The sequence below is a fragment of the Malaclemys terrapin genome, chromosome 3 (genome assembly GCF_027887155.1).
Source record: "Malaclemys terrapin pileata isolate rMalTer1 chromosome 3, rMalTer1.hap1, whole genome shotgun sequence".
Taxonomy (NCBI): domain Eukaryota; kingdom Metazoa; phylum Chordata; order Testudines; family Emydidae; genus Malaclemys; species Malaclemys terrapin.
Window position 1 is genome coordinate 194,576,009 of NC_071507.1, and position 27,417 is coordinate 194,603,425.

At 44.2% G+C, this 27,417-nt stretch overlaps 1 protein-coding gene across 1 annotated transcript; it reads right to left on the bottom strand.

Annotated features, from left to right (window-relative positions):
• Nucleotides 1-27,417, bottom strand: LOC128834933 (cytochrome P450 2K4-like). The gene is made up of 9 exons (XM_054024143.1): nucleotides 27,108-27,417; nucleotides 24,229-24,391; nucleotides 22,400-22,549; nucleotides 18,493-18,653; nucleotides 13,145-13,318; nucleotides 11,000-11,141; nucleotides 7,796-7,980; nucleotides 7,421-7,562; nucleotides 1-3,395 (listed from the first exon to the last, which is right to left on the bottom strand). The coding sequence occupies exons 1-9, from the start codon at nucleotides 27,291-27,293 to the stop codon at nucleotides 3,208-3,210; spliced, it is 1,491 nt and encodes a 496-aa protein (XP_053880118.1). The 5' UTR covers nucleotides 27,294-27,417; the 3' UTR covers nucleotides 1-3,207.

Genomic DNA, 27,417 nt, shown 5'->3' on the forward strand with positions numbered 1-27,417 from the left:
TGCAGATAGAATCTTTATTTATAGGACAAGATACTCAACTTTTGAGATGTTAGGTGATCAGAACTGATTATTTAAACAATATACATTTATCACTGCATTTGAGTTGATAGAAGACAATAAAGACATACAAATGTTAGCTTCATATTGACTATTTTCATAATTAGCTAAGGAAACAGACTTTTAATAAATTGAATACACTGGCATCCTTCTAAAATCCTTTTAATGTACATTTCCCCAAAACATAGTCTTAGAACTGGAAGAGAAGGAAGAAGAGGTTTCACAGAAGTGAGGACTGGAAGGGACCTTAATAGGTCATCTAGTTCTAGTCCTGTCCCCTGCACTCAAAGCAGGACTAAGTAATAATTAGACCATTTCTGCCAAGTGTTTGTCTAACCCGTTTGACAGCCTGATTGACTTAATGTCCAGACAGAAAGAAGAATGATGGTTGAGAATTGGGAATGGTGGAAAATGGGGGAGAGGAGGGTGCACACAGCCTATGGCATGAGGGGGAGCATAGAGAACCCTGGTATGGGTGGTGTAACCCAAAAAACCCTCAATGCCAACTGGCAACGGGGTTACAAACGTATCTTGATCCATGTTTGGACAAGTTTGAAAAACTTGGCCTTACCCTCTGCCTCAGTTTCTCTCTTTCAGGGCTTGTCTGTAGTAGGAAAATCAGTGTACTTTTAACATATCAATAAATGTTGCAATCCTAGTGCAGAGATAGCTAAGTGTAGTTATAACACTTGTTAGTTGGTTGAGGTACAAACACTAGTGAGACAGCTACGCTTGCCATTTTCCTACTTGGCTGATCTTGTGAAGGCAGGGCTGGATTAATGCATAGGCAAGTAGGCACATGTGTAGGGCCCAGATTCATAAGGTGAAGCAAACCTAAGCAGTGCCGTGAGCCCATGTGTCAGGTTACAATGCCACTCACTCAAATTTGGCCTTACTGCTTCTCCATCATAACAGAAGGGAGGCCAGGCCAAACCTGAGCAGTGCTGTGACCCTGTGGTCACCATGAGCCCAGGGATGGGGAAATCCAGCCCTGTGTGAAGGCCTTACACTTGACTTGACATTTCTCTGTCTGTATCACAATAATCAATTCTAAAATTTCAGGGACTATTCTAGGCATCGATGGTCAGAAATCCATTGATTTTGGGGGATAATAAAAACCAAAAGGGGGAAATGGAAGACATATGAAGTCCCTGCCAGCTCTTTATCACAGCCACAGACTCAAACACCTCTGCAATTGTCTAGCACTCAAACGGCTGGTTGATGGTTGAGTTAGTGCTTTCTAGTATAAGGATACCCATTTCTCTTAACTCTACCCATCCTCCCAATAGAATTTAACATGGTGACATCTGGAATGACTTAGCCCCCAGACAGAAAGAAGAAGAATGGTTGGGGTGAAGTGGGGATGGCAGGAAATGGGGGTGTGCAGCACACAGCCTTTGGCAGGAGGGGGAGAATAGAGAACTCTGGTATGGGGGTGTGACCCTAAAACCCCTCAATGCCAACTGGGTTACAAGCATATACTGATCTTGGTATGTACACTCTGGTTCACCAAAGAGTATCATGGAAGATCTTAAATGAAACCATGGTCAGGCTGGCCATTAATATCGTTGTGAAATGCATGCTTCCAACTTCCTTTGCCTCTCTGCAGAGTTAAATCACCCTCTGAGCAGCTCCCAGCTGTTCCTCCTGCCTCTGCCTCTCCCTCCCTGGCGCAGCTCCCTGGCTCAGCTACTGTGTAGGGAGAGGGCCTGGCCGCACCATGTGACTGAGCAATCTTGGGGGGATGCCCCCCCCCGCACCCACACACATTGCCTCTGCCAGCAAGTATAACATGCTTTCTAAAGGCTAAACTTAACTTAACTTGCCAGGCTAACCTCCAATCTAAGTAAGTTTATCTCACCCCAAATGTCTTTTGCAGCATTTCACCAAGCCTGATTGTGATCCAGTTTTTAAGAATGTAAACCCGCTGTCTGTTTACATGCTAGGTGCAGGATGCCAAGGTATCTTTTTTGCTCCCCAAATACACTTCCCCCAGGCCTTTGAAGTGTATTTTAGGACAAAGGTTCTTGTTCTCTGCTGTGTTTCTCTAGCTGTTACTTACTTTGTGTAATTCTTACAATCCTTCATCTGTGTTCAGATACATATAGTTTCAGAGGTCAGGGGCAGCCCTGGTAGTGCAGAGGTTCCTTTTTTGGTACTGAAAGTCATCACCACACCTCCCTCCGGAGCAGACTCCTCACTTCTCTGAGGTCCCTCCCATCGAGTTGGAAATCATCAACGTACGGGGTAATAACTGCTGAAGATGCAGGGTCAGCATCTGTGCAGATAGCAACATCCAGGAGATTTTGGTGCAGAGGACATTGGACCGTGTGTTCTGCATCAGTCTGCTGTTTCAGCTCCCGCTCCGGTGGATGTTGCCTCTTGGTTGCACAGTAATGTGTGATTTTGCGAATGGCCAAGTTCTGGGCTAGGCACGGAGGCTCCTCTGAGGTTGTACAATGTAACGGGCAGTACAAGACTCTAGTCCCAGTTACACCCATGCAACCTTGCTAACGTCATTGGAGTCAATGGAGTTGCCCATTGGTGTAACTGCGGCTAGGATGGGGTCCTAACAAATCATGGGTCAAACCATAGCCAAAGGCCAGTGCACGGCAGCGTACCAGGGAGAACCTGAAGATACACATGAGTAAGGGTTAGTCTACATCACAACGGCTTTGCTGATATAGCTAGACCTGCGTAACTATACCAGCAAAGCCCTGTAGTGGAGACCCAGCATATGCTGGCAAAATGAGATATTTTGCCAGGACCTTAAACTACCTCCCTGAACAACATCAAGTAGATCATCACAAAGGGGGGAGGGATAGCTCAGTGGTTTGAGCATTGGCCTGCTACACCCAGGGTTGTGAGTTCAATTGTTGAGGGGGCCACTTGGGGATCTGGGGCAAAATCAGTACTTGGTCCTGCTAGTGAAGGCAGGGGGTTGGACTCTATGACCTTTCAGGGTCCCTTCCAGTTCTAGGAGATGGGATATCTCCATTTATTATTTACAAAGACTCTTCTCTTGGTATAAACTGCATCTACATGGGGGGAGGGTGTTGCTGACATAGCTATGTCAGGCATGTGATTTTCTGACTATCATATGTATATCTGCCAAACTTTGTAGTGAGACCTGGCCTAAAGCAAGGAGCTCTAAGAACGTGGCTCAGCACAGATCTTATGGGACATTGGGGGGGTGGTAAACCCAACCGCCGGGGTGAGGTCCAGGTCTGAGCTGGTAACTCCAGGAGGAGGATGGAAAGTGAACCGCTGCAGGAGGCTCGTAAAGAAGAGGAAGAGCTCCATTTTGGCAAGAGTCTCACCTGCACAGATCCTCCGACCTGTAATGAAATGCACAACAAATAACAGTTGCTTGTTTAACTCTAAGAAGGAATAAAAACCACAGCACAACTTCTTAGTAATACAGGATAAATCCAGAGTTTAAACATGGATTTACTTCAAGAATACATAGGTGTGACCTAAAGCAGGATTTCTTATAAATAGACCTACTGGTAAAAAAAAATGAAAATTGATTATATTCTAAACCTTTCAATCGGAACAAATTTAATCTTCAAATATATTACTGGTGCAGCCTAGGTTTTTTTTTTTAAATAATCGTGCAGGTCGCTATTCCAAGAGAAATTAAAAAAAATCTCAACCAAGTAAACAACCCCCACACCTTTTTTTTTTAGTGTTTAGGGGTTTTTTGGTTTTATTTTTAATTTACCATTTTCAGGGGTTTTTTCCCCTCCTTCATTTTCAGTCATGAGGTTGGATTATTTTTTGTTCTCCATTGCCTATTTTTCAGAATTGAATTTTTTAAAACAAATCATTTTGACTTTGTGAAAAATTTCATTTAAGAAAACTGCAACTTTTGAAAATAATAAAAAAAAAGAATCAGTGTAAAATGTTGTGAAAAACAGTCTGCTTGAAGACTCCACAGCATGAAGTTACTTTCAAAATGTTTGTGACTATTTGCGTAGGCTACAGGGCTAGCCTGCTTGCTTGCCTATATATCATTTCTTAGTGTTTTGATGGTTTTATTATTATCGGTTTATATTAAAGTAGTTTGGCTGTAATGCAAGGGACCTACAGGCCACATCCTGTATGTTGAGCTAAGGCAAAGTTAGCATACGTATGTCTGGGACTTTCACCTCCTAGATAGATAGTGATGAGTTAAGGTATGACGTCCATACATGGCTGCGACCTTTAACATAGGTAGAGAAAGGATGCATTGAAGCAGGTTGGCACAGGGGGCTTTCCTAAGTTCATACCCTCTGTAAACTTTACAGGTACACCACAAGGAAAGAATCGAAATAATCAGGAGGACAAAAATAACAAAGGTGAGAATGAGCTAATGTCAATAATATGTATGTATATGTCATCAATACGTACAAACATACCAGCCTATGGAGTAAGTGTACCCCAACATTTCAGTGGGTGAGGAAACTAAGTTTGGACATAGAAGGAGGGCTCAAGCACCCATGCCCTATACGAGGGGTGACCCACCATGCCAAGGAAGCTTCTGGGCTGGTTTTCTAAGTTTTCAAAGATCCAAGCTTCTTAGTTCTTTGTTTTATTAGTCTGTGAGGTCTTAATTTTAAGTTTTAAGTCAGTTAGTTCAGTAAAACTCTAAGTTAACTTCAATAGCGCTTAGCTCTAACTTCTTCTAACCTCTGCACCTCCCACTCAAAAAATTAAGGAATCTGGACCTGAACTCTTTTGGCATGCCAGAGGCGAGGCTGGTCAATATAGTAATCAAAAGTTGTATAGTGTATAATACTATATGTATCTTTAGAATAATAGTATTGCATTTATAACTCTGATTTTACCATTTGATTAGTATTCAATTATAATTCTATTTATCTCAATAAAAGTCTTTAAGATTACATTTGTCTCAGTGTGAGCGTCCTGTCATACCCCCAAGGGTCCTTTGCAAACTCTTTGTAGTCGGATCCTGGCACAAGAGCCTTATTATCTTCTGATCAGATTAATTGGCGAGCCGATAGCCCATACGATCCAAATTAATAAGATTAACTCCCTAAATCAGGCAACATTTGCAAACAATATTTTATCAGCTCTAGTCAAAATCGACATCTCAAACTGCACCCACAGACCAAGAGCACACACCACAGAACACTGGGGCCCTGTGATTGGGATGAGAAACTCCACTTACACAAACTGCCACAATTTGCACTTTTTTCAGCTTCTGAGTTGATTACGATGTAATCTCAAAGGGGTCTGTCTACACTGCAATTAGACACCCCTGGTTGGCCCAGTCAGTTGACTCATGCTCGCGGGGCTCGGGCTAAAGGGATGTTTAATTGCAGTGTAGACTTTTAGCCTCAGGCTGTGGGACCCTCCTAACGTGCAGATTCTAGAGCCTGGGGTCCAGCCCGAGCCCAAATGTCTACACCACAATTAAACAGCACATTAGCCAAAGCCTGAGTCAGCCAGCATAGGCCAGCCACAGGTTTTTAATTGCAGTGTAAACATACCTAGATAGGCTTCAGTTCAGGACAGTGCTTAACTTTAAGCAAGTGCTTAAGTCCCATTGAAGTCAACTGATGATCACCTTAATCAGAGCCATAGAATGTATCGGAGTAGCCGAATAGTGAAGTAACAAAGGCATGGAAAATTAGCAAGATCCTCGTTAGAAAGGAATGATCACAACCTCGCAGCCAGGTATAGGTGGATAATAACCCATCCGGGTCATAGCTGCTCTATAGAATCACAGAAATGTAGGGCTCGAGATGTCATTGTGAAACTCTATGCTTCAAAGCAGCATCCTGGAACCCACATATTCACCACTGTCTTAGAATTTGGATATGTTTTGTATACAGTATGCCTTGTGAGGTATCATTTTAAAAGTCTTGGTCTGTTGAAATTAATATCCTGTTGGACTGTATGTGCTGTCACTGTATGTGACGTTATGAAGTTTTGCAAGGTGTGTGTTATTGAAATATCTTGTGAGGTCGGGTACACCCACAACCAGCCTTTCAGGTACAACAATGAAGTAGACAGACAGCGGTTGATGGCTCATCAACACCCATCGAGGAAAGAATCCACTATCCCAGAAACTGTATACAATGGAGACTTCTCAGAGAGCACGTATGCAATGGAGACTGTTGACCAATGGGGACTGACTGATTCCCCAAGTCACAGCATAGATCTTTCCAGCAAGCTGGAAAAACTATAAAAGAGGGGAAGTGATATCACCCCTTGGCCACACTCCCCCCACAACTCAACACCTGGAAACACATCTGGAGGACAAAGACAGAACTGGGGGAGGGTGGTTCCAGGCTGGAAGGCAGTCCCAGCCTGTGCATTGAGGATCTGTGACCTGCATGTACCCACTATGCCTGCTATTTATAATCACTTAAAATCTATCTCTCTGTATGTAATAAATCTGTTTTATATTTTATAGCTTAGTGGTTTGAGCACTGGCCTGCTAAATTCAGGGTTGTGAGTTCAATCCTTGAGGGGGCCACTTAGGGATCTGGGGCAAAATCAGTACTTGGTCCTGCTAGTGAAGGCAGGGGGCTGGACTCAAAGACCTTTCAAGGTCCCTTCCAGTTCTAGGAGATAGGATATCTCACTTTATTTATTTATTTTATCTCAGCTCAGTTTACAAAGGCTAGTGTGTGTCGTTTCCCCATCGAGGGAGGGGCAGACTGAATAATGAACTTACAGTGGTCAGGCTTCTGACCAAGGCAAGATGGTGCAGTTCTGGGGAGCAAGACTGGGGAGCTGGGGGGAATTGGCTGGAGCCTCTCTATTGTTGGCTCATGAGTGGCTGGGAGAAGCATTCATATAACTCAGTTAGGTATGTCCCTGCCTGTGGATTTCTGTGAAAGTGCAGTACCTGCCAGAGGTTTGTGGCTTGACAATAGCATCACAGAGTGAGAGGGATACCAAGTTGGTGGGACAGAGGGCTCAGCGGCTCAACAGTCCATCTTGCACCCCGAGAACCCCATCACAGTAATCTAGTCTATCCCCCACCACAGTCAGGCAGGACCAAGCATACACAGATCATCCCTGACAGGTGTTTGTCTGGCCTGTTCTTAGAAACCTCCACTGACGAGGATTCCACAACTTTATTAGGGAACATTTGAAGACAGTTATCAGGTTCCCCTTGATATATGATCATTTAAAAGCAGCTGGGACTCTAACTGCACCCTCAAGTTGCAAATTAGAGTACCCAATGGTGCACATGTGCTTTCAGCAGTAGCACAGTCTAAAATGGGAGATTATCTCACATAAGGGGGAAACAGAGGATGAGATTTAAAGACTCACAAGTTTATGTTATAGTCTGTTGATTCTTGGGTATCTAATCCCCACATCAGTAAATGAAAATAGAAAGTACCTGCTGAAAAAGGCATGAAAGCCTCTTGCTTTACAAACTTTCCTTTGGAGTCAAGAAAATGCTCAGGACTGAATGTATCTGGTTTCTTCCACTGAGATTCATCCTGCAGTACAGAGGCCAGTAAGGGGATGATGTAAGTTCCCTGTAAATCAAGTCAGTGGAGTTATTCCATAGGTCAATATGGTCGCTTGACTATAGCTTGGTATAAGCATTTAAGCTACAGTATGTGAACGATGCTATGGCAAATACTGCCACGGGATTTCCAATGCGATTCAACATGAATCAATGAACCAGGACTTAAAAGGGTCAATCAGCTGAACCGGGACTTTAACCCTGTCGCAGAACACAAGAAAAGCAATGCCACAAACTGTTCACCTTTGGAATAAAGTAGCCTTTAAGAGTCACATCCTCAGTGGTTTCATGAGGCAAGTCCATGGGCAGGATATTAGCGAACCTCTGAATTTCATGGACAACTGCATCCGTATACGGCATTTGAGTTCGATGTTCGATTCGTGGCTGGGCTGATCCTATAACTCTTGCGATCTCTTCTTGGACTTTGCCTGAGAAAATATAATAGAGATCAGGATTCAGTTATCTCTAAGGAATGCTGCTGTGCATTGTGGCTTTGAGAGGTGCACAAGCGCATGTTAAAGTGCTATTGTAAGCTCTCCAAAATCTGTCTCTTTCCAGAAATAATGGGGTACTGATGATATTAGAGTTTATAAACACTTATTTGTCAATATCAAAACTAAATAGAGAACTTCTGAAAACACAGGTAACCTATCCTATTACTTGGCTTGCCAAAGAATAATAGACAGTCATTTAAACTAGAGCTGGTTGCAGAAACTTTGATGGCACATTCTGTTGGAACATGTCCTTCTGTTAAAACTGAAACGCGTCATGAAATCATGTCAATCTGCTGAAATTTTGTTCTGGAAGAAAACTGAGGAAAAGTACGTTCTGGCAATGTCAAAAATGTCGCATTTTTAACATTTTTTCAGAGAAATATTTTGAGTTTTTTTTGGTCTGAAACTACTTTTTGTTTAGAAAATTTTTTTTTGTATTACATGACATTTTATATGATAATATAATACAAAATTAAAATGTCAACTTTTGACATGAAACATTTTGATTTTGTTGAAACAAAATATTTCAATTGCCCCAAAACATTTTTTTTTTTAAATTTTCCCCTATGGGGGAACCTCAAAAGCCTTCATGAATGGAACTTCCATCTTTGCACAGTTCTATTTTTAAACTATCAGAGCACTTACAAACATTAACTAGTTAACTTCCCAACAATCCCGAGATGCATGAGTACTATTGTTCTCATTTTCACAGAGGCTGGCAAGGCCACAGTCAGGTTCAGCATTCAGGAGTTCCTAGCACCCAGGCCTGTGTTAGACCACTAGATCATGCCCTTCTGTACTTAATCAAACAAACGGGAATGGGCTGTGGGCCACTGTGAAATAAAATCTTTACTAATCACAGATGAAACAGTTTTCAATGCCTTTGCAATTGAGGCTTCCCTGTTGACTCTGTCAATTTCATGCATGAAGGAATTTTCTCATGGTGTCCTGAAGCAGCCTTCGGGCAAGAAGCCACCAAGTAGAACTGGAAAGGAATGATCCTGTGAATGTCAGAAACAGAGTTTGAGATGTGCAGGCAATGTTTTTGTGTGTGGTGATTACAAGAGCCAAAGAGAAAGGAGTTAGGGGAAGCAACTGGAAAAGCATAAAAATAAAACCAGCAACCACAAAAAACCTTGCTTTATTACAGAACCAAACTCTGGGTCCTCCAGAACATAGGTGGCCAGAGTTTGACCTCACCTCATTGTAATCAGGAGTAACTCCATTGAGACCAGTGGAGCTGTAGTGAAGTAAATGAGAGCTGGTGGTGTGTGGTCTATATATGCAAGTCATGCCCAACTTACTGTGCGTTGCCCAAAGAGCTAAAGATGTTAATATGGTCCTGTCACTGTTAAACATTAAAGAGTGTTAAGCAAGGTTTGGAATTTGGTATACAGAGGCCTTGGCCTGCCTAGTACCATGGCAAACACATTAGGAAATTCATGCCAATGGTTAAAAGTGTATTGATTGAAATATACAAAAGGGAAAGAATGAAAACAAGGCAAAAACCATTGCAACTAAAATGGAGTGATTATGCAAAACAAAAAATGAAAAGCTGTCAAAGTCTTTTTTTGAGAGAGAGTGGTTGAATATTGGTTAAAATTTCTTATTCTATCTAACAGTCCTTCTTGGTGGGCACAAACGGATTATTTCTGTTCTATTTTGAGTCGGGAATACATTTGCTTTCCTGCTTTTGACAAGAACACACAGAAATAGAAGGGAGAGAAGAGATCTGATAGGACAGGTGCGGGAAATACAGCTTTTGTTGATGTTCTCAGAATACAGGGCAGCGGGTCAGTCACACAGAGATTGATGCTTTAGGCTGGCAGGTTGGGCCATGACAGCTGTTGCTCTGCACCCCAGCTTGCTTCCTCGACCAGGAACATCATTTGGTTGGTCAGCTAAGGTCTGTCTCCTTCACTGGTCCTTCATAGGACAACCAGAGCTGGATGGGTTTTCTCACCTGGTCATGCTGGTGCAGGACAGGGCAGTTGATTTCAGGATCAGGTGAAAAGCGCACGCACACACACACACACACACACACACACACACACACACACACACAGAGATTGTGTGGGATGGAAAGAGACACAAGAGGGAGGGGAAGACAGAACAAGATCTCACATGTATCGGGTTGGGTCCTTGCTGGGGCAGTGATGATGGTCAAGCATCCCTACTGGCGTATTAAAATCTGAGTGGTATGGTAAAAATCCTTCTGCTGCAACCGCAGGGGTTGTATAAGGTCCTTTTTTAACTTCCCAAGTGTCTTTTTAAGGCCCACCCCAAGAGTGGCGGGTAGAACGGTCAATCCTCTCATTATTTTGTGCACCAATTAGGTCTAATTTCCAAAGTAACAATTTTGATCCATTGATTCTGGTTCCCTTTTCCTCTTGTTTACTAGTCACACTCATAACAGTGTCCAGTAGACACCTCCTCCTCCCTGTTTCAATTAATTCCGTTTGTCTCCTTCTTAAATCTTTTCTTAAACAATTATCTATAACACGTGATTGTGACAATTCATGACCCTTCACCCACTTTCCAAGGGGTAGGCTCACAATTCAAGTAGGTCTGTGTGGTCTCAATTATTACAACTGTGTTCACAGTTATGACCATTTAAATTCTGCTCTGAATTGTTCTGCTTCTCAAGAGCAAAATTCTAGTGTAAGTCTGGAGCAATTCTAATGAGTAGAATGGAATAGCTCCGGGTTTACACAGGTGTAACTGAGATCAGAATCTGGCTCTAAGGAAATAAAAGCATAACCCATGGGTAAGTGATTGTTCCATGTCCCACTCTGTGCCTGATCCACTGAGGATATGAATCTGTTACAGCTCTCTGCGGTCAGGCCTGACTCTTTAGCTCTAAAGCTGTAGCAGTTTATGCTGTTAGCTCTCCAGCTTTCCTGTTCAACCCTCCTGTGCCAGTCAAGCTAGCGGCTGTCACAAAAGCACTTACTCTGAATTTGGGGGTATTTCATCATTAGCAGAAGTCCCCAGCGCAGCGTGGTGGAAGTGGTCTCCATGCCAGCAGCAAACAAGTTTTGCACAAGGCTTTTTAAGTTGGCATTATGGAAATATCCATTGGGATTACTTTTCTCCTGAAAAAAAAAAATGAACACACTAAGAACTCCAGTGGGCAGTTATAACGGAGAGAGCTAAAACATATTTACTAAATAATAAAGTATACAGTAAAAAATAAATGTTAAAGAACCAAGAGGGCTTTGATCTGATGCCCTCAGAAACATATTGGTATCTTCTCTACTAAGGATCAGTCCTGAAAAGTGCTGAGCACTCCGGATCCAATTCACCAAAGCACATAAGCATGTGCTTAACTTTAAGCACAAGGGTAGAGCCACTGATGCCAGGAATCAGGAATATGCTTAAAGTTAAGCATGTTTGAAGTGTTTCACTGGATCCCAGTCAGAGTGCTCATCACCTTCCACAATCAAGCTCCCAGAGAAGTGCATTTTTCCTACGCAACCACAACCAGCCCGAGTGCTATAGGCTGAGGAAGCTAACATGCTGAGTGCAGTTCAATCTATGGTTTTCCAGACCTAACTGAGTCAGCTCAGGACAATTACTCCATATGTGATTGAGTCCAACCTCAGACACACATATGTGCAGCTTGCCATCTTGCACAATCAACCATCTGTACTCAGGCATCTAAGCAAACAATGGAGATCAGGTACACCAATCTTTCTGCAAATATCTGAGATATTGACTTTTCCTGGCAAGACTATTCATAGAAAGTGCATTTCAAAGTGGCCTGCTTGTCCCTCTGCCCAAGGAAAGATCCTTTTCCCAGCTCATTGCTTTGACCATGTCACCCCTCTCTGCATCCCTCCACTGGCTTCCCCTTCTGATTGCTTCCAATAGAGAATCATAGAAACGTAGGGTCAGAAGGGAGCTCAAGAGGTCATCGAGTGCACCCCCCATGGCAAGGCAATATTAAGTATACCCAGAACATCCCTGACAGGTGTTTGTCTGTGTTCTTAAAAACCACCAATGACAGGGATTCCACACATAGGCGCCGACTCTCTGTGGGTACTCCGGGGTTGGAGATCCTCGCCCGGCCCCCGCGAAACACTGTGATTCCACAACCTTCCTACGTAACCTGTTCTACTTAACTATCCTTATAGTTAGGAAGATTTTCCTAATATTCAACCTAAATCTCTCTTGCTGCAAACTAAACTGATTAATTCCTGTCCTACCATCAGAGGACATGAAGAACGATTGACCACTGCCCTCTTTATAGCAACCTTTTACTTATTTGAAGACTATTATCATGTTCTCCCACAGCATCCTCTTTGCTAAGTTAAACATGCTCAGTTCTTCAACCTTTCCTTATAGGTCAGGTTTTCTAAACTTTTTACCATTTTTGTTGTTCTCCTCTAGACTGTCTCCATTCTGTTCACATCTGGTGCCTAAAACTGGACACAGTGCTCCCACTGATGCCTCACCGGTGCTGAGCAGAGCAGGGCAATGATCACTTGCCACTTACATATGACACTCCTGTTAATACATCCCAGAATGTCATTTGCCTTTTTCTCAACTGCATCACAGTGTTGACTCACAGTCACTTTGTGATCCACTATAACCTTCAGATCCTTTTCTGCAGAATTGTTGCCTAGTCAATGAGTCTCCATGTTGTATTTTTGCTTTTGATTTTTCCTTCCTAAATGCAGTTTTTGTCTTTATTGAATTTCATCTCATTGATTTCAGACCAATTCTCAAATGTATCAAGTCTTCACTCTTAAGGCCCTTCCCCACCAATTCCCACCCTACCCATCTTCTCTCATTCATTGTTAAGATGTCAAGTCCCGGCTCCAACTGACCAGTGACACCAGCCTTCATTGCCCATGTGTTACATTTTCAAACAAGCACTCTCGTGTTTTCATAGAATCATTGGACTGGAAGGTACCTCGAGAGGTCATTTTGTCCAGTCCCCTGGATGTTGTATACATTAGTCATAGCAAGCTATTTGCTCAACTCTGCTAGTTTGTTAGTTGCATACTTTACCAAAGCTAAATTTTCATGCAAATATGTTTTAAAATATAAAATATGAAAAGGAAACATGTAAGTCTGCAGCGATCATAATTACCTCCTGCTGTCTTACAAGGAATGCATCAATAAAACTTCTCTGATCATTTTTGTCCAGTTCTTTCAGGTGTTCTATGAAAGTACGCTGTATAAAAGAGTGAAATTCACTTGTGTTTTGCAAAAGAATCTTGTAATTCCTGAGTAGAAATCCAAGGGCTGGGAACATGTTATATAGCTGAAAGAATTTAAGATGTCAGAGTAAGCAAAAATAAGTAATGAGAATACTTAACACTTATTATAGCACTTATCTGCCAAAGAGCTAAAAGCAATTCATAAAAGCAAGTGACTGTCATTATGCCCATTTTGCAGATAAGGAAATTGAGGCACAGAATTGGGCAAGAATTCCTAGGCTGCTGTCCCTCCTGGTTCTTTTATCTTTGGCATTGTGCCACCAAACAATCATGAATTTTCTATCGTTTGAACATGTATCCCAGAAGGTAGATTAAGTAGTCACACTTTGAATATATTGTAACAATCTGGATAGTGTGTAACTACTGCCGTCCACTGGATGGAATCAGAACTGCTCATCAGTATCTCAGAGGCTCTATATTGCTAACCAGAGCTAGTCAAAAACAAACAAACAAACAAACAAACAAAAACCTTGAAATGTCAAATTTATACAGAAAAAAACACAAGTAAATGATTTATTTCAAAAGTCATTTCATTTTTCAACCAGCTCTACTGCTAATACAGATTCTCTTTTAAACTCACTGTGACAGAAGGGAGAGCTGAAATGGAATAAATGTTATGAATCCTGTAGGAGGTGCTCTGTAAGAATCCATGATTACTGACTTGTATCTTAGTTATTTAGATGGACTGTATAACACATATTGGTATAGGAGAATGTTTGTTATAAACGATAATGCTTGAATTCAATAAGGGCTGTGGGAAGGACAAACAAGGAAGCCACACAATGACTTCTGAGATAAGAATAGCCTAGTACAGACTTAAGGGATCAACTGGGCATGTCCTACCTAATCATTTCCCTGCCACTGCATTGGCACCTTGGTCTCTCCTGTTCTCTGCCCGTAGCACACAACAGTTCAGTCTCCTGGGGACTGAAATGCTTTAGTCCAGTGGTTCTCAATCTATTTACCATGGTGGGCCACCTACGCAGCTCTCTATGTGTTATGTGGGCCACATCCACATAATATATATACTACCTGTATGTCCCTGAGGGTGTCACATGGGCCGCAGCTGCATGCTGATTGGGTCACAAGCGGCCCGTGGGCCAAGAACCACTGCTTTATTCTAACCCAAGTTATTGGGCTAATACACTGGTAACTGGGTGAAATTTAATGTGATACACTGGAGGTCAGACTAGATGGTTTTATGGTCCCTTCTGGCCATAAGCTCTCTGAATCTCTGATGAGGTAGGGGGTTGTCAGTCACCAGGGGCTGTCCAGGGGGTCATTACTCTAAGGCGGCAGGCTGACATTGACAGGTTCTGTGGAAGAGTCTGAAGGAATTGGGTGCCCAGGCCCAGGGCATGGGCGGCCTTAGGGAAGAATTAGACATATATACAGGAGACTTTTCAACATTATTTTATAATGCAGAATGCTGGGGAATGACAAAGTATGACATATGTCCAAATTGTCTTCATTCCATCTAACCTGCCTGAGAAAAATCCTCCATATCTTTCAGCCCAGAACAATCTCAAACCAGGATCTATTTGCACAGTGCAGCCAAGAAGGCGTTGGAGATGGATTGGCCATGTGATTTGATTGGAAACTGATTCTATCACTGGAGTAGCAATAAGATGGATGCCTGAAGGGAAGCAAAAATGAGGCCGCCCGAAAGCATCATGGCGAAGAGCTGTGGAAGCCGAGCTGAAAAACCTGAGGCACAGCTGGGGAACCATTGAAAGACTTGCCAAAACCAGACAGGAGTGGAGGAGCTTCATCGCTGCCCGAAACACCGAAGGCGTAATGGGAACATGATGATGATGACAGGAGATTTGCTTGTTTTTAAGATTGGTTTTCTCTGAATTGCCTCTGTTCTAAATAAATAATACTTTCTCCTAAGGAGGCTTTTTGGTTGCTAATTTCTACTGTCATTGCCCCGGAGGGAACAGAACAGCAGAGTATAGATGTAGGCCAGTAGGAACACCAGATCATCTCGTTTGATCTTCTACATGGGAGGCCACTCTAAACCCCAGCCAGTTACCCCTTATTGAGCCCAATAACTTGGGTGAGACTAAACTATTGTGTGCCACTAGCAGAGATGTTGTGACAATTTTTAGAAAGGGTGAGTGGAGTGACTCGGATAATTGACATTGATCCCAGGTAAGATAGTGGAGCAGCTGATGTGGGACTTGATTAATAAAGAATTAAAGAAGGGTAATGTAATTAATGGAACTCAACATGGGCTTATGGAAAATAGATCCTGTGAAATTAACTTGACTTTTTTTATGAGATTACAAATTTGGTTGATAAAGATAATAGCGCTGATGTAATAAACTTAGACTTCTATAAGGCCTTTGACTTGGTACAGCAAGACATTGTAATAAAAAACCTAGAAGGATATAGAATTAACATATGTGATAGACCCAGACCAGTTGGGAACAGCAGAGTAGCAGAAGGGAGATATACTGGTCACTGGATAAGTAGTTTTCTGTTCCCTGAGTGACCAGAGCAGGGGCTGCTCCAGGCTAATAGACCATCTGACTCCAATTAACCTGCTAAGAGTCAGGTGAGGCAGTTAAGCACCTGACTCCAATTAAGGCCCCTCTGATGCTATAAAAGGGCTCACTCCAGTCAAGCCAGGGGGAGCTGGGGAGTGGAAGTGAGTGTGAGGAGCTGGGAGCAAGAGGCACAAGGAGCTGAGAGTGAGAGGGTGTGCTGCTGGAGGACTGAGGAGCACAAGCATTATCAGACATCAAGAGGAAGGTCCAGTGGTGAGGACAAAGAAGGTGTTGGGAGGAGGCCATGGGGAAGTAGCCCAGGGAATTGTAGCCGTCATGCAGCTGTTACAGGAGGCACTATAGACAGCTGCAGTCCACAGGGCCCTGGGCTGGAACCCGGAGTAGAGGGCGGGCCCGGGTTCCCCCCATACCTCCTAACTCCTGATCAAACACAGGAGGAATTGACCTGGACTATAGCTTCTACCAGAGGGGAAGGTCTCTGGACTGTTTCCTGACCCACAGGGTGGATCTGTGAAGCGAGCAAATCCACCAATAAGTGCAGGACCCACCAAGGTAGAGGCGGAACTTTGTCACACATGGCACACATTAAATAGATTAAAACTGCCTAATGGCTAGGTCTCCAAATGTAACTGTAAATTGGGAATCATCAACAAGCAGGTGTGTTTCCAGTGGGGTTCTGCAGGGATCAGTTCCTGGCCCTACACTATTTAACATTGGTATCAATGGACTGGAACAAAACAAAAAATCATCACTGATAAAATTTGCAGATGACACAAAAATTGGGGGAATGGTAAATAATGAAGAGGTCAGGTCACAGATTCAGAGTGATTTGTATCGCTTGGTAAACTGGGCGCAAGCAAGTGCTATGTGTTTTAGCAGAGCCATCCCTAGGGGATGGCGAATCTGGGCGACTTCTCTGGGCCCCGCGCTTTGGGGAGCCCTGCGGTTCGGCACAATTGGTCGGTGCTACATGGGCAGCATGTGAACCGCTGGCTAGGGGAGGCTACCCCTATCTCCACCCCTTCCACCTGAGGGAGAGCTTCTGCTTCTCCTCCAGGCCCATCACCCCCCCTAGGGATGGCCCTGCATTTTAGTATGGCTAAATGTAAATGTATACATCTAGGAACAAAGAATGTAGGTCATACCTCCATGATAAGGGACTCTCTCCTGGAAAACAGTGACTCTGACAAAGATTTGGGGGGGGGAGGGTGGATAATCAGCTGAACATTAATTCTCAATGTGATGCTGTGGCCAAGAGAGCTAATATAATCCTGGGATGCATAAACAGGAGAATATCGAGTAGGAGTAGAGAGATTATTTACCTCTATAATTGGCATTGATCTGACCACTACTGGAATACTGTGTCCAGTTCTGGTTTCACAATTCAAGAAGGATGTTGAAAAATTGGAGAGATTTCAGAGACGATCCAAAAGAATGATTAAAGGATTAGAAAACATGCCTTACTGACTCAAGGAGCCCAATTTATTTAGCTTAATAAAGAGAAAGTTAAGGGGTGTCTTGATCACAGTCTATACTTAGCTACATGGGGAACAAATGTTTGATAACGGGGACTTCAGTCTAGCAGAGAAGGTATAATATGATGCAAAGGCTGGAAGTTGAAGCTAGACAATAAGAAATAAGTGGACATTTTTAACTGTGAGAGTAATTACCACTGGAATAATTTACTGAGAGTTGTGGTGGATTCTCCATCACTGCCAATTTTTAAATCAAGATTGGATGATTTTCTAAAAGATCAGTTCTAGAAATTATTTGCGGGGAGTTCTACAGCCTGGGTGATACAGGAGGTCAGGTTAGATGATCGCAATGGACCCTTTCGCCTTGGAATCTATGATCAATGAATCAAGATGTACCAATGCCCAAGGCCTCTGCATAGGTCACTGCTGCTGGAGTGATCGTGGTTGTTAAGCAGGGAAGTGCAACCTAGGACCTAGTCTGAGTGTGGGAGAATTCCCGGATTCCATCTTGAGAGGCACGTGATGGCCTAGGGCATGAGACCTAGAGGGGCTGTGCTCAGAGAAACCAGAGGGGATTAGAGGTGCTGAGAGTCTGGGAACTGAAAAACCCAGTTTTTCTGGAGCAGAAGGATTTTACCTATATTTCCACTACCACCATGCTGTGTAACATGCTAGCAATTGACTGCCTGGAAGTCCTAAGTCTCTACAGATTTGTTATAATATAAACTCATTTCATCTACATATATAAATATATGAACTACTAAGGAATTCATTTCAGAGCTAGTTTGGTTCATGTCCTCCAGAATTGATATACAACTGCCACTGAACTTCAAATGAATTATTGTCAGACAGTTTTAATGGGTTTGTTATTAAGGGTATGTTGGGATCCAGGAGAGGTAGTTTCAATTCCCAGTTCTGTCACAGACTTCCTACGTAACCTAGGGCAAGTCACTTAATCTCTCTGTGCCTCATTTCACCATCTCTAAAATGTGGAAACTAGTATTTCACATGGATGTTGTGAGAATAAATCCATAAATATCTGGCAGACACCCACTTACTATGATGGTAAGTGTAGGGGCGTATAGATAGATAGACATATGTATTATCCTCTTATTTGTTGGACTATTCTGATTGGTAGAAATGATTTGATGTCATGTAAGTATACAGCACACAATTACTGTGTGTGTACTGCACGCACTTGAATAGTGACTTTAAAATCACCAGAATTACCGTAACTGACGGACTTCCAGCCAGCCTGACGTTTTCACTCATCAAACTTAGTAGTCTTAAGAATGTGGGATTTTTGTAGTCAAACCGTTCTCCAAGTAATATTGACACAATGATATTGGCAACTGCAGCATTCATAATTGTAGCGATATCAAAGGGCTTTCCTGAAAACAGCGTTCAAATGCAAGAAGAGATTGTGCAAAGAGCATGGTTAACAGTGAGTTATTACAATGTATTTCTATTACGGTAGTACCTAGAGGTCGGCAAATCAAGATCATGGCCCCATTGTGATAGCCATTGTAAATACACATAGTGAGAAACAGTCCCTGCCTCAAAGTGCTCACAACCTAAATAGACAGGAAAAAGGGTGGAGAAAAGAATTATTAATTCCCATTTTACAGATAGAGAACTGAGGCAAACAAAGATTAAGTGGCTTTCTTGAAGATTGGCAGAGGCAGGCACTGACCCCAGCTCTACCTGAGTGCCAGCCTAGTGCCTTAACTGCTATCATAGGCCAATGGTCCTTTTCTGTGACACTCACCGAGCTGCTGGGTTTGGGCCCATCTGCTGGCTCTGTGATCTTTTAAGCTCACATGGGTCTGAGTAGGCTTCTGGCCCTTTCTTCAGCCCCTAGGCTCACTCCCTGGGCATAGATTGTCTAGTACCCATTCTTGGGAAGTGGGAGCCTGTTAGGGTTACCATTCATACAGGTTTTCCCAGATGTTTCCTCTTTTTTGATCCTCTGCCCTTCATAGGATTGCCAACTTTCTAATGGCACAAAACCGAACATCTCTGCCCTACCCCCCCGCCCCACCCCTGGCCCGCCCCTTCTCCAAGGTCCTGCCCCCGCTTGCTCCAACTCCCCTCCCTCTGTCACTTGCTCTCCCCCACCCTCACTCACTTTCACCGGGCTGGGGCAGAGGGTTGGCGTGCAGGGGAGGGTATAGGCTCTGGGCTGGAGGTGCAGGCTCTAGGTGGAGTCAGTAATGAGGGGTTCAGGGTGTGGGAGAGGGCTCTGGGCTAGAGGGTTGGGGTGCGTGGGGTGAGGACTCCAGCTGGGGGTGCAGGCTCTGGGGTGGGACTGGGGATGAGAGCTTTGCGGTATAGGAGGGGGCTCCGGGCTGGGGCTGAGGGGTCCGGAGTGTGGGAGGGGGTGAGGGCTCTGGCAGGGGTGTGGGCTCTGGGGTGGAACTGGGGATGAGGGGTTTGGGTGCAGGAGTGGGCTCATAGCTGGGGCAGAGGGTTGGTGTGTGAGCTCCAGGAGGGAGTTTAGATGCAGGAGGAGACTCAGGGCTGGGGCATGGCGTTAGGGGGCGGGAGGAGGTTCAGGGTCCTGGCGGCGCTTACCGCAGCTTCCAGAAAGCGGCTGCCAGGTTCCTGCAATACTTAGGCGCATGGGCGGCCAGGGAGGCTCCACCTGCTCCCCTCGTGTCCGCAGATGCCGTCCCCACAGATCCCATTGGTTGTGGTTCCCAGCCAATGGGAGCTGTGGGGCAGGCCCTCAGGGTGGAGGCAGCATGCGAAGCCTCCCTGGCCACCCATGCACATACAGATTGCAAAGACCTGGTGGCTGCTTCCGGGAGCCGCGCAGACCTAGGGCAGGCAGGGAGCCTGCCTTAGCCCTGCCCCCCCCTGCGCCGCCAACCAGAGCCAGCAGGGTCCCCTTTAGACCGGGCATTCTGATTGAAAACTGGACGCCCGGCAACCATCTGTCCAGGTGGATTTTTCAAGTCAGAGGAAATGTCTGGGATTTTTGTGGAGCAGACATTGCAGCTCTGAAAGAGCGGGTCTCTGTGCCTGGACTGGTCCCTCACCTGTAGCCAGAGTTGATTGGTCCCTTCCCTGCAGCTGCAGGTTCCAGCCAACCCAGGCCCTGGGTCCCAACCCTGGGGAAGAGGAGAGTCCCGCAGGGAGGTGCTGACTGATGGCTGGCACTGTGTCCCGGTCTGAGCCAGTCGCCCTGCCACCATGACAGGGAGCAACATTCCCTCCCACCTCAGGCATGAGACTGCAGATCTCCCTCCAGCAACCCCCAGATAGCCTCTCCAGTACTCCAAAAATTCCCCCTCCCAGTACATACACACCCCTCCAGCACCCGCAAACTATACCCTCCCTGCACCTCCCCTCCCTGTATGCCTCAGTTTCCTCACCACTCTTGAGCATTCTTTGGGATCTGTTCAATGTCTTTTAGGGTCCTGGGAAGGGTTGCCAGATGCCTGGTTTTCAACCAGAAACTCTGGTTGAAAAGGGGACCTGGCAGTGTCTGGTTAGATGCACTGACCAGATACTAAAAGTCTGGTTACTGCCAGGGGTGGGGTGGGATGCAGGTGCCAGGTCATCAACCCGTGCCAGCCCCAGCTCAGCCAGTGCTGCCTCCTATCTGCAGGGAGGCAGGCTCTGTGCCAGGCTGCAACTCCTGTCCCACCCCCAGAGCAGAGTGAGTCCACCCTGGGGATGGAGGGAGGGAGGTGGAGATGATCCACTGATGAGGAAGGGGGAGGGAGGAGAGCAGTGAGCGACAGGGGGAGGGGGAGAAGGAGTGAGTGGCGGCGTGGCCTTTGGGAAGAGGTGGAGGAGGGGGCATGGCCTCAAGGGAAGAGGCAGAGCAGAAGCAGGGCCTCAGGGGAAGAGGTGGGGTGGGGATGGGGCCTCAGGGGTCTGATTTTCAGCAAATAGAAAGTTGGTAACTCTAACCGGTCCCCTTTCATAGACCTCACTCCTCCAGGTCAGTTTTCTCTTCCTGTTCTGGTTGGTGTGACAGAGCTGCTCAGAACAGACCTGCTCCTTTTGTAACTTCTAATCCTTCTGTCATGTGACCCTCCTGGTCAGCCTCAAGACCTCCCTCAGGTAACCAAGGATTTCTCTCAGTGGTTACCATTCAACAGAGTCCACACTTGAAAAACTGGTTTTACTTAGGTTGCAACCATGCCATTTTTCTACTAGGGCAAGGCTCATTCAACTGATGATCTTCAAAGCCTGTCCCATTCAGAGGCAGACATCCAGACACCAGCCCCCTTCTCCTTAGCCCAAGAAGTATGATTCAAGAATACACCAGAGGACAGCCAGAAGGGCATAAATATGCAGGGAGCTGATAAAATCAAACAGCATTCACAAACTGTATATAGATAAGTGCCACAAGTCAGCACAAACACCCAACTAACTCTCATAATCTAACAGCTGGCTACTGCAATTCACAGAAATGGTAAAAAGACAAGTAAGAAGTAATACTGAATAAAAAGAAAACTAATTGTATATTAGTGCCCAGATCCTCAAGGTATACTGATTTCAGTTGGAATTAGACACCTTAACATCTTTGAGGATCTAGGACTATGTCTCCTATTCTAGGGCATCTTGCATCAAAGGGCATTTAGGGCTCTATGTTAAACTAGGGAAGCAAACGTGTTTGTGTTATAGATATTCTGTTTTTGCAGTTACCTTTCATTTCAATTCCTGGTGCCTCTGAACTAATCAAAGATTGTCACTAATGGAGGAACCGCACATGGAGGGACACACTTTGTCCACTGAAAGTCTGGCCCAGTGTTTAATAGATCTGCTCACATGACTCACAGTGCATGAGGCCTTACATTTCCAGGTCCCACAGATTGGGGATGAACAAGGGGTGGGGCTATGGTTGCACGCTTTTTAGATCGAAAGGCTGGCTTCAGCAGGCCATGCGTGCCCAGCAGAAAGAGAGAGCAACGGAGTGGTGCAAAATCTCACTGCTTCACAAAATGCTTCGCAGTGCAACCAGTTGCTGAAAAAAAGATGTCAAAATCAACACAACATGGATGGTGACATTTCCTAAAAAGGTGGATGTTGGATGAGACGATGACGAATTTTGTCTTGGCGCCTCTTCAAAGGCACATGCAACAAAAATTAGAAGTGTCTGTGGAGTGAAACACACACCCACCTTTATGAGATTCAATATCCTTCATCAGAAATCCATATTCTTCAACAATCCGGTCCTCTATGGCCCTCTTGCCCATTCCAAAGTCTCGTAAGGTCGTGAGAGTAAATCTTCGCATCACTTTCCAGTTATTGCCGTGAGAAAAAATAACACCTGAAGTGGAGGGAGAGCTTCAAGTCAGCAGAATAATTAAAATAAATACTTCTTAGAGATATAACCTTACACCCAGAACATTCATTTTGATGCTCTAGAGCTAGTCAAAAATCGGGGAGGGAAATTTTCATGAAATTGTTCTTAAATTTTTGGGGGGATTTTGGGGTCCAAATACAGAAAAAAATTTTCATTGAAAATCTGATTGTTGAAAATGTTTGCCCAGTTGCACATCTGATAAAAGAACAGATTTTGGTCATGAAAATTTAATCTACATTTTTTTCTGTTTTTTCCATCCCAGTATCATGGACATTTTGAAATGAGAAACATTTCCTCCAGCCTTAAGATATACCATAATAAATTAACAATTTTTAAATATATTACAGTAATCAGAAAATCCATATCATGCAAAAACCATTCTATGTTTTTGCAGTGTGATAAATTAGATGAAAGAATTTATCTAAGTTCTTTAAATTGTAATTTATAAAACATATTTATTGAGCTTTATAATCACTCAGTCTAGCAAAAACATCCAGAAGAATCACTATCTGGAGCGTGGGCCAAATTCAGAGGTCCTACCCAAGGTGGCATCAGTTACATTCCCTTCCTCTGGATCCCTTTGTACTCAGTGAGGTCCTGGTTCAGGAAGACATCTCTATTTAGTAAAGTATTAAGCACATGCTCAACTTTAAGCATAGCTTAAGTCCCATTGATGTCAATAGAAGTTAAATACATGCTTAAAGTAAAGAACTTGCTTGCGTACTTTCCCAAATAGGGAAGATTGTCTGTCCGAGACCTATTTACAACCATCCTATGTGGCCTATGATGGTGGCTGAGGACCCAGAAGGGGAGGAAGGGGAAGGTGTAAGTGAAACTAGAGAGGAGACTATTTCCATATTGTCAACCCCAAACATTAAAAATCACCTGTCAGGTCCCCAAAAAAATCATAGGATTTTAAAAAGTAACAAATTTAAAAAACAACAACAAATTGTATGTTCTGTACTTGCCTTCTGGGTTTTCAGTCTTTCAGATTCATATTTTCAAGCTTTTACCTCAACCAGAGATAGTAACAGGGGCTTTCACAGCTGATACACAGGGGATTAAATGAAGCACCTCCAGTGCTAAAAGCACTTGCAGCTACTGTTTGAGCTAAACAGCCAAGCTATTGTAATTTGGGGTTGTAACAACTCACATTCTCTATGGAGCAGCACAGTGTGTGAAACCTGTAAGACACTCACCAGCAGGTTCCATTAGAAACTAATTTTTTAAAAAATACAAGCGGATGTTTTCACATGATTAAAGGAGCTGGGGCTTTGTGAAAAACACCCAATATCATGAGGCTCACAACAATATCATGAAAGTCAGCAATGCTGCCATTAAGTGTCCATCTCCTTACGCTTCTGCAGCATGTGACCTTAACTTAGTCTCCCTTAGACATGGGTACAGGGGGTATGACTAGTTCTAAGGAACTTGTGGCTCATTCAGGATGTTTCTGCTCTCACTCACACCACTTTTAGCCTCAGGTCCATGGGCTTCTCTGAAGTTACTCCTCATTTATGCTGATTGACAGACATACTGATCCAAATTCGCATGCCAGCCCCTAAGCCATTCTCTCCCTCCACAGAGAAACCATTCCACTTGTTTGAGTAAGTTAGGCTTATGAGTAACAAGAAAACCATCACCATATCCTTTTGAAATCTCTTCAAGTACTGGGACTTTAGGTCTCTCTGCAAATGCATCTGCCTGGTTCACAAGAGCCTCCTTCACTGTCTCATATCCCGAGAGCACCACCATTTTCTGGCATCCCATCTGAATGCTGAAGACTGGGCCATATTTTTTTGACAGCTTAAATGGGGAAGAAAATACAATGACTTAAAGAAAGAAGTGAAAGTCACAGCTGGTTCAACACTATTTTGCCATCATGACTGAATGTTATTCCAATGTCAAATTCTTTCCTACGTGAAGAGAAAAAGAAGCTGTGGTTAGTAATAAGGCTATCATTCAATGTTTTAATTATTAATTATGATGATAGGCCCAGATCCTCAAAGGTATTTAAGTGTCTAACTCCCACTGGGTCATAATGCCCTAGGGTGACCAGACGTCCTGATATTAGGGGCTTTGTCTTATAAACACAACTAGACCCCCCACCCTCCAAAAATGTGTCTTGATGGCTGGTCACCCTATAGTTCCCAAAGTGTTCATTCTGGACTAGAACCTTATTGTGCTAGGTGCTGCATAAATTCGGTCACTGTGACAAAGATTTTACAGTCTAAGTTAATCTGTTTAGATGACGAGCATGAAAATATAGGGACAGATTGTTGTCTGTATCCAACGTCCAGAAGGTGCAGTTCAGTGGGGAATAGAGAGTGAAAAGGAGCTGGTTGCACCTCCCTGATCTGAGGTCCAGTTCTATTGCAGCCCAGAGACAGAGTTTAGAGCAGTGATGGGGCTGCTCTAAGGTATGTTGGCTGGATTGGTTCCCTGGGTTCCTTTATACTAGCTAGAGATTGTTGGAGCACAGCAGCACACCAGTCATACCTCCGCCCACTTCTTTGCCCGATGCTATGTGGGGTGGTGACCCAGGAGCCAGAGATACTAGCTCTACGCAGGTCTGAGGACTCCTCCACAGTGAAGGAACTGCCCAACCTATTAATCAGTTTAGCCTCATTTTGACCTTAAAATCCTAACTCCGTTTCTCATGTTACCATTTTCCTTTTGTTTCATGCTTTTCAGATCAAATCTCCACCTCTGCTGGCTCAAAGAGGCAGGGAGAGTTTGGTTTCAGAGTCTTTAGCTAGCATTGAAAATATTCTCATTGTTTATATGTACACACACACCCATAAATCTATTTATAAGCCGTATTTCCCAGATTTGTTTGGTCCAAACTTTAAGTTGATTTATTTGCATTGCAGATATATTTTCAGATGCCTGGACTTCTGAGTCCTTGGGCCGGGCCTGGTCATTTCATTGTCCGCACTCATCTCATAAAGCAATTATATAACAAAAACTACAATTATTCAACAACCACAGGAGATATACAATTAATGAATCTTGCTAATTATAAGCAAAACCATAGCGCCAGCTACACCTGTATAAAACCAGTGTAACTCCATTAATGGTAATGCAGTAGGGTTGCCAACTTTTGAATCGCAGAAAACCGAACACCCCAGCCCCGTCCCTTCTCTGAGGTCCTGCCCCTTCTCTGAGGTCCGGACCACCACTTGCTCCATCCCCCCTCCCTCCGTCGCTCGCTCTCCCCTACCCTCCCTCATTTTCACTGGGCTGGGGCAGGAGGTTGGGGTGCTGGACAAGGGTGAAGGCTTCGGCTGGGGCTGCGGGCTCTGGGGAGGGGCCGGAGATGAGGAGTTTGGGGTGCAAGAAGAGGCTCCGGGCTGGGGCAGGGGGTTGGGGATCCAGCACTCGGTGTGAGGGCATCGCATGGAGCCTCCCTGGTTGCCCATATGCCATGGGGCTGTAGGAAGCTGATGGCCACTTCTGGAAGCTGCGTGAAGCCAGGGCAGACAGGGAGGATGTCTTGGCCCAGGGCTCCTGCTGCGTTGCCAACCGGACTTTTAATGTCGAAAACCGGATGCCTGGCAACCCTCTGATGCAGTTACTCCAATGTTAGGCTGCTGCAGCTGAGAGCAGGATTTGGTAAAAAATATGTTCTCAAGTCAGGGTTCTCTATAATGTTAAACGTTTCAGTTCAGTGTGAGTATAAGGTTTCAGACTATTTATCTATGTATCTAGTAGAGGCTTGAATACTGAATGATAAACATAGTGGGCCAAATTCATCCATTGAAGTCAGTGGTGTTGCACCAGAAATCTATTTGGTCCAGTTTGCTTGTTAAACGTGTTGTGGCAAAAAGTAATTTAGACAAATATTCAAAGAAATGGGCATACAACACAACCTGGACTCCTCTGAGTCTGATCTTTAGGGAAGGCAGCATGTTTGTGGATACAAATTTGCACCTGCTGTTACAGTATTGAAACATCTACCTTGTACTCATAAACTGCAGAGTAAAATGTCTAACTTGTATTTGCGCCCAGAATTCATAGTGGGTAGACTTATTTGTTGATGCAAACGTGTGCCCCCCAAAGTGGAATCTATTCAGATCTAACTGAAAACCAGACCTTTGTGTCAGTTTCTAGCATGCAGTAGAATGACTAAGTAGCTCTGTCAAATTTATGCTGGATGTGGCAAGTATAAGCCCATGACCATTTATATACAATGCTGGGCTCATGGATGTGACTGATGTTAGGGATCTATAACATTCCAAAGTAAATGAATACACCATAGGTGAGATCCTGGTTCTATTGAAGCCAATGGGAATTTTGCTACTGCCTTCAATTAGGCCAGGTTTTCACCGTAGGTTTCTATCTCTACGCTCTGTCTCTCTCGCTCAACCTGCACAGGGTGAGGCAAAATGATCCTATATTTAACATTGCATTACACATCCGGGTAGTGACAGGTAGAAGGGATGGAGGATACCCTCTGATACCTTGGGGATAACGGGGTTTGGTGAACAATGTTATAATACAAACACCCAAAAGGATTTACCTCCAGCATAGTCCGGTAGGGCCTCTTCAGGTCCATTATATGCAGATTTCCAATGATGGGTAAAGGCTTTGGTCCCGGGGGGAAATCCTCTTGGAAGTTGCTATTCCAGAATTTTTCAGTTTTCATAATAAACAGAACAGTCAGGACAAAAAGTAAAAATATGGAAATGGGATCCGTCCACTCCATTGCCTTTCAATAAGCAAATTGCTGCACAGGGTAAAATGCAAAGGGTGCAATAAAAATATGATCAGTGTCCGTTGGAAGAAATTAGTAGCGTGAAGCACTAATGCCCGTCATATTAGCTACTGCA

What these genes read in the sequence shown, in the direction of transcription:
- LOC128834933 (XM_054024143.1), bottom strand. Translation starts at nt 27,293, where the DNA reads ATGGAGTGGACGGATCCCATTTCCATATTTTTACTTTTTGTCCTGACT. An exon ending in GGATATTGAATCTCATAAAG is followed by an intron (nt 18,654 to 22,399) that starts GTGGGTGTGTGT and finishes CGCTGTTTTCAG; the next exon opens with GAAAGCCCTTTGATATCGCT. An exon ending in AAGGCTACTTTATTCCAAAG is followed by an intron (nt 7,563 to 7,795) that starts GTGAACAGTTTG and finishes CTTGATTTACAG; the next exon opens with GGAACTTACATCATCCCCTT.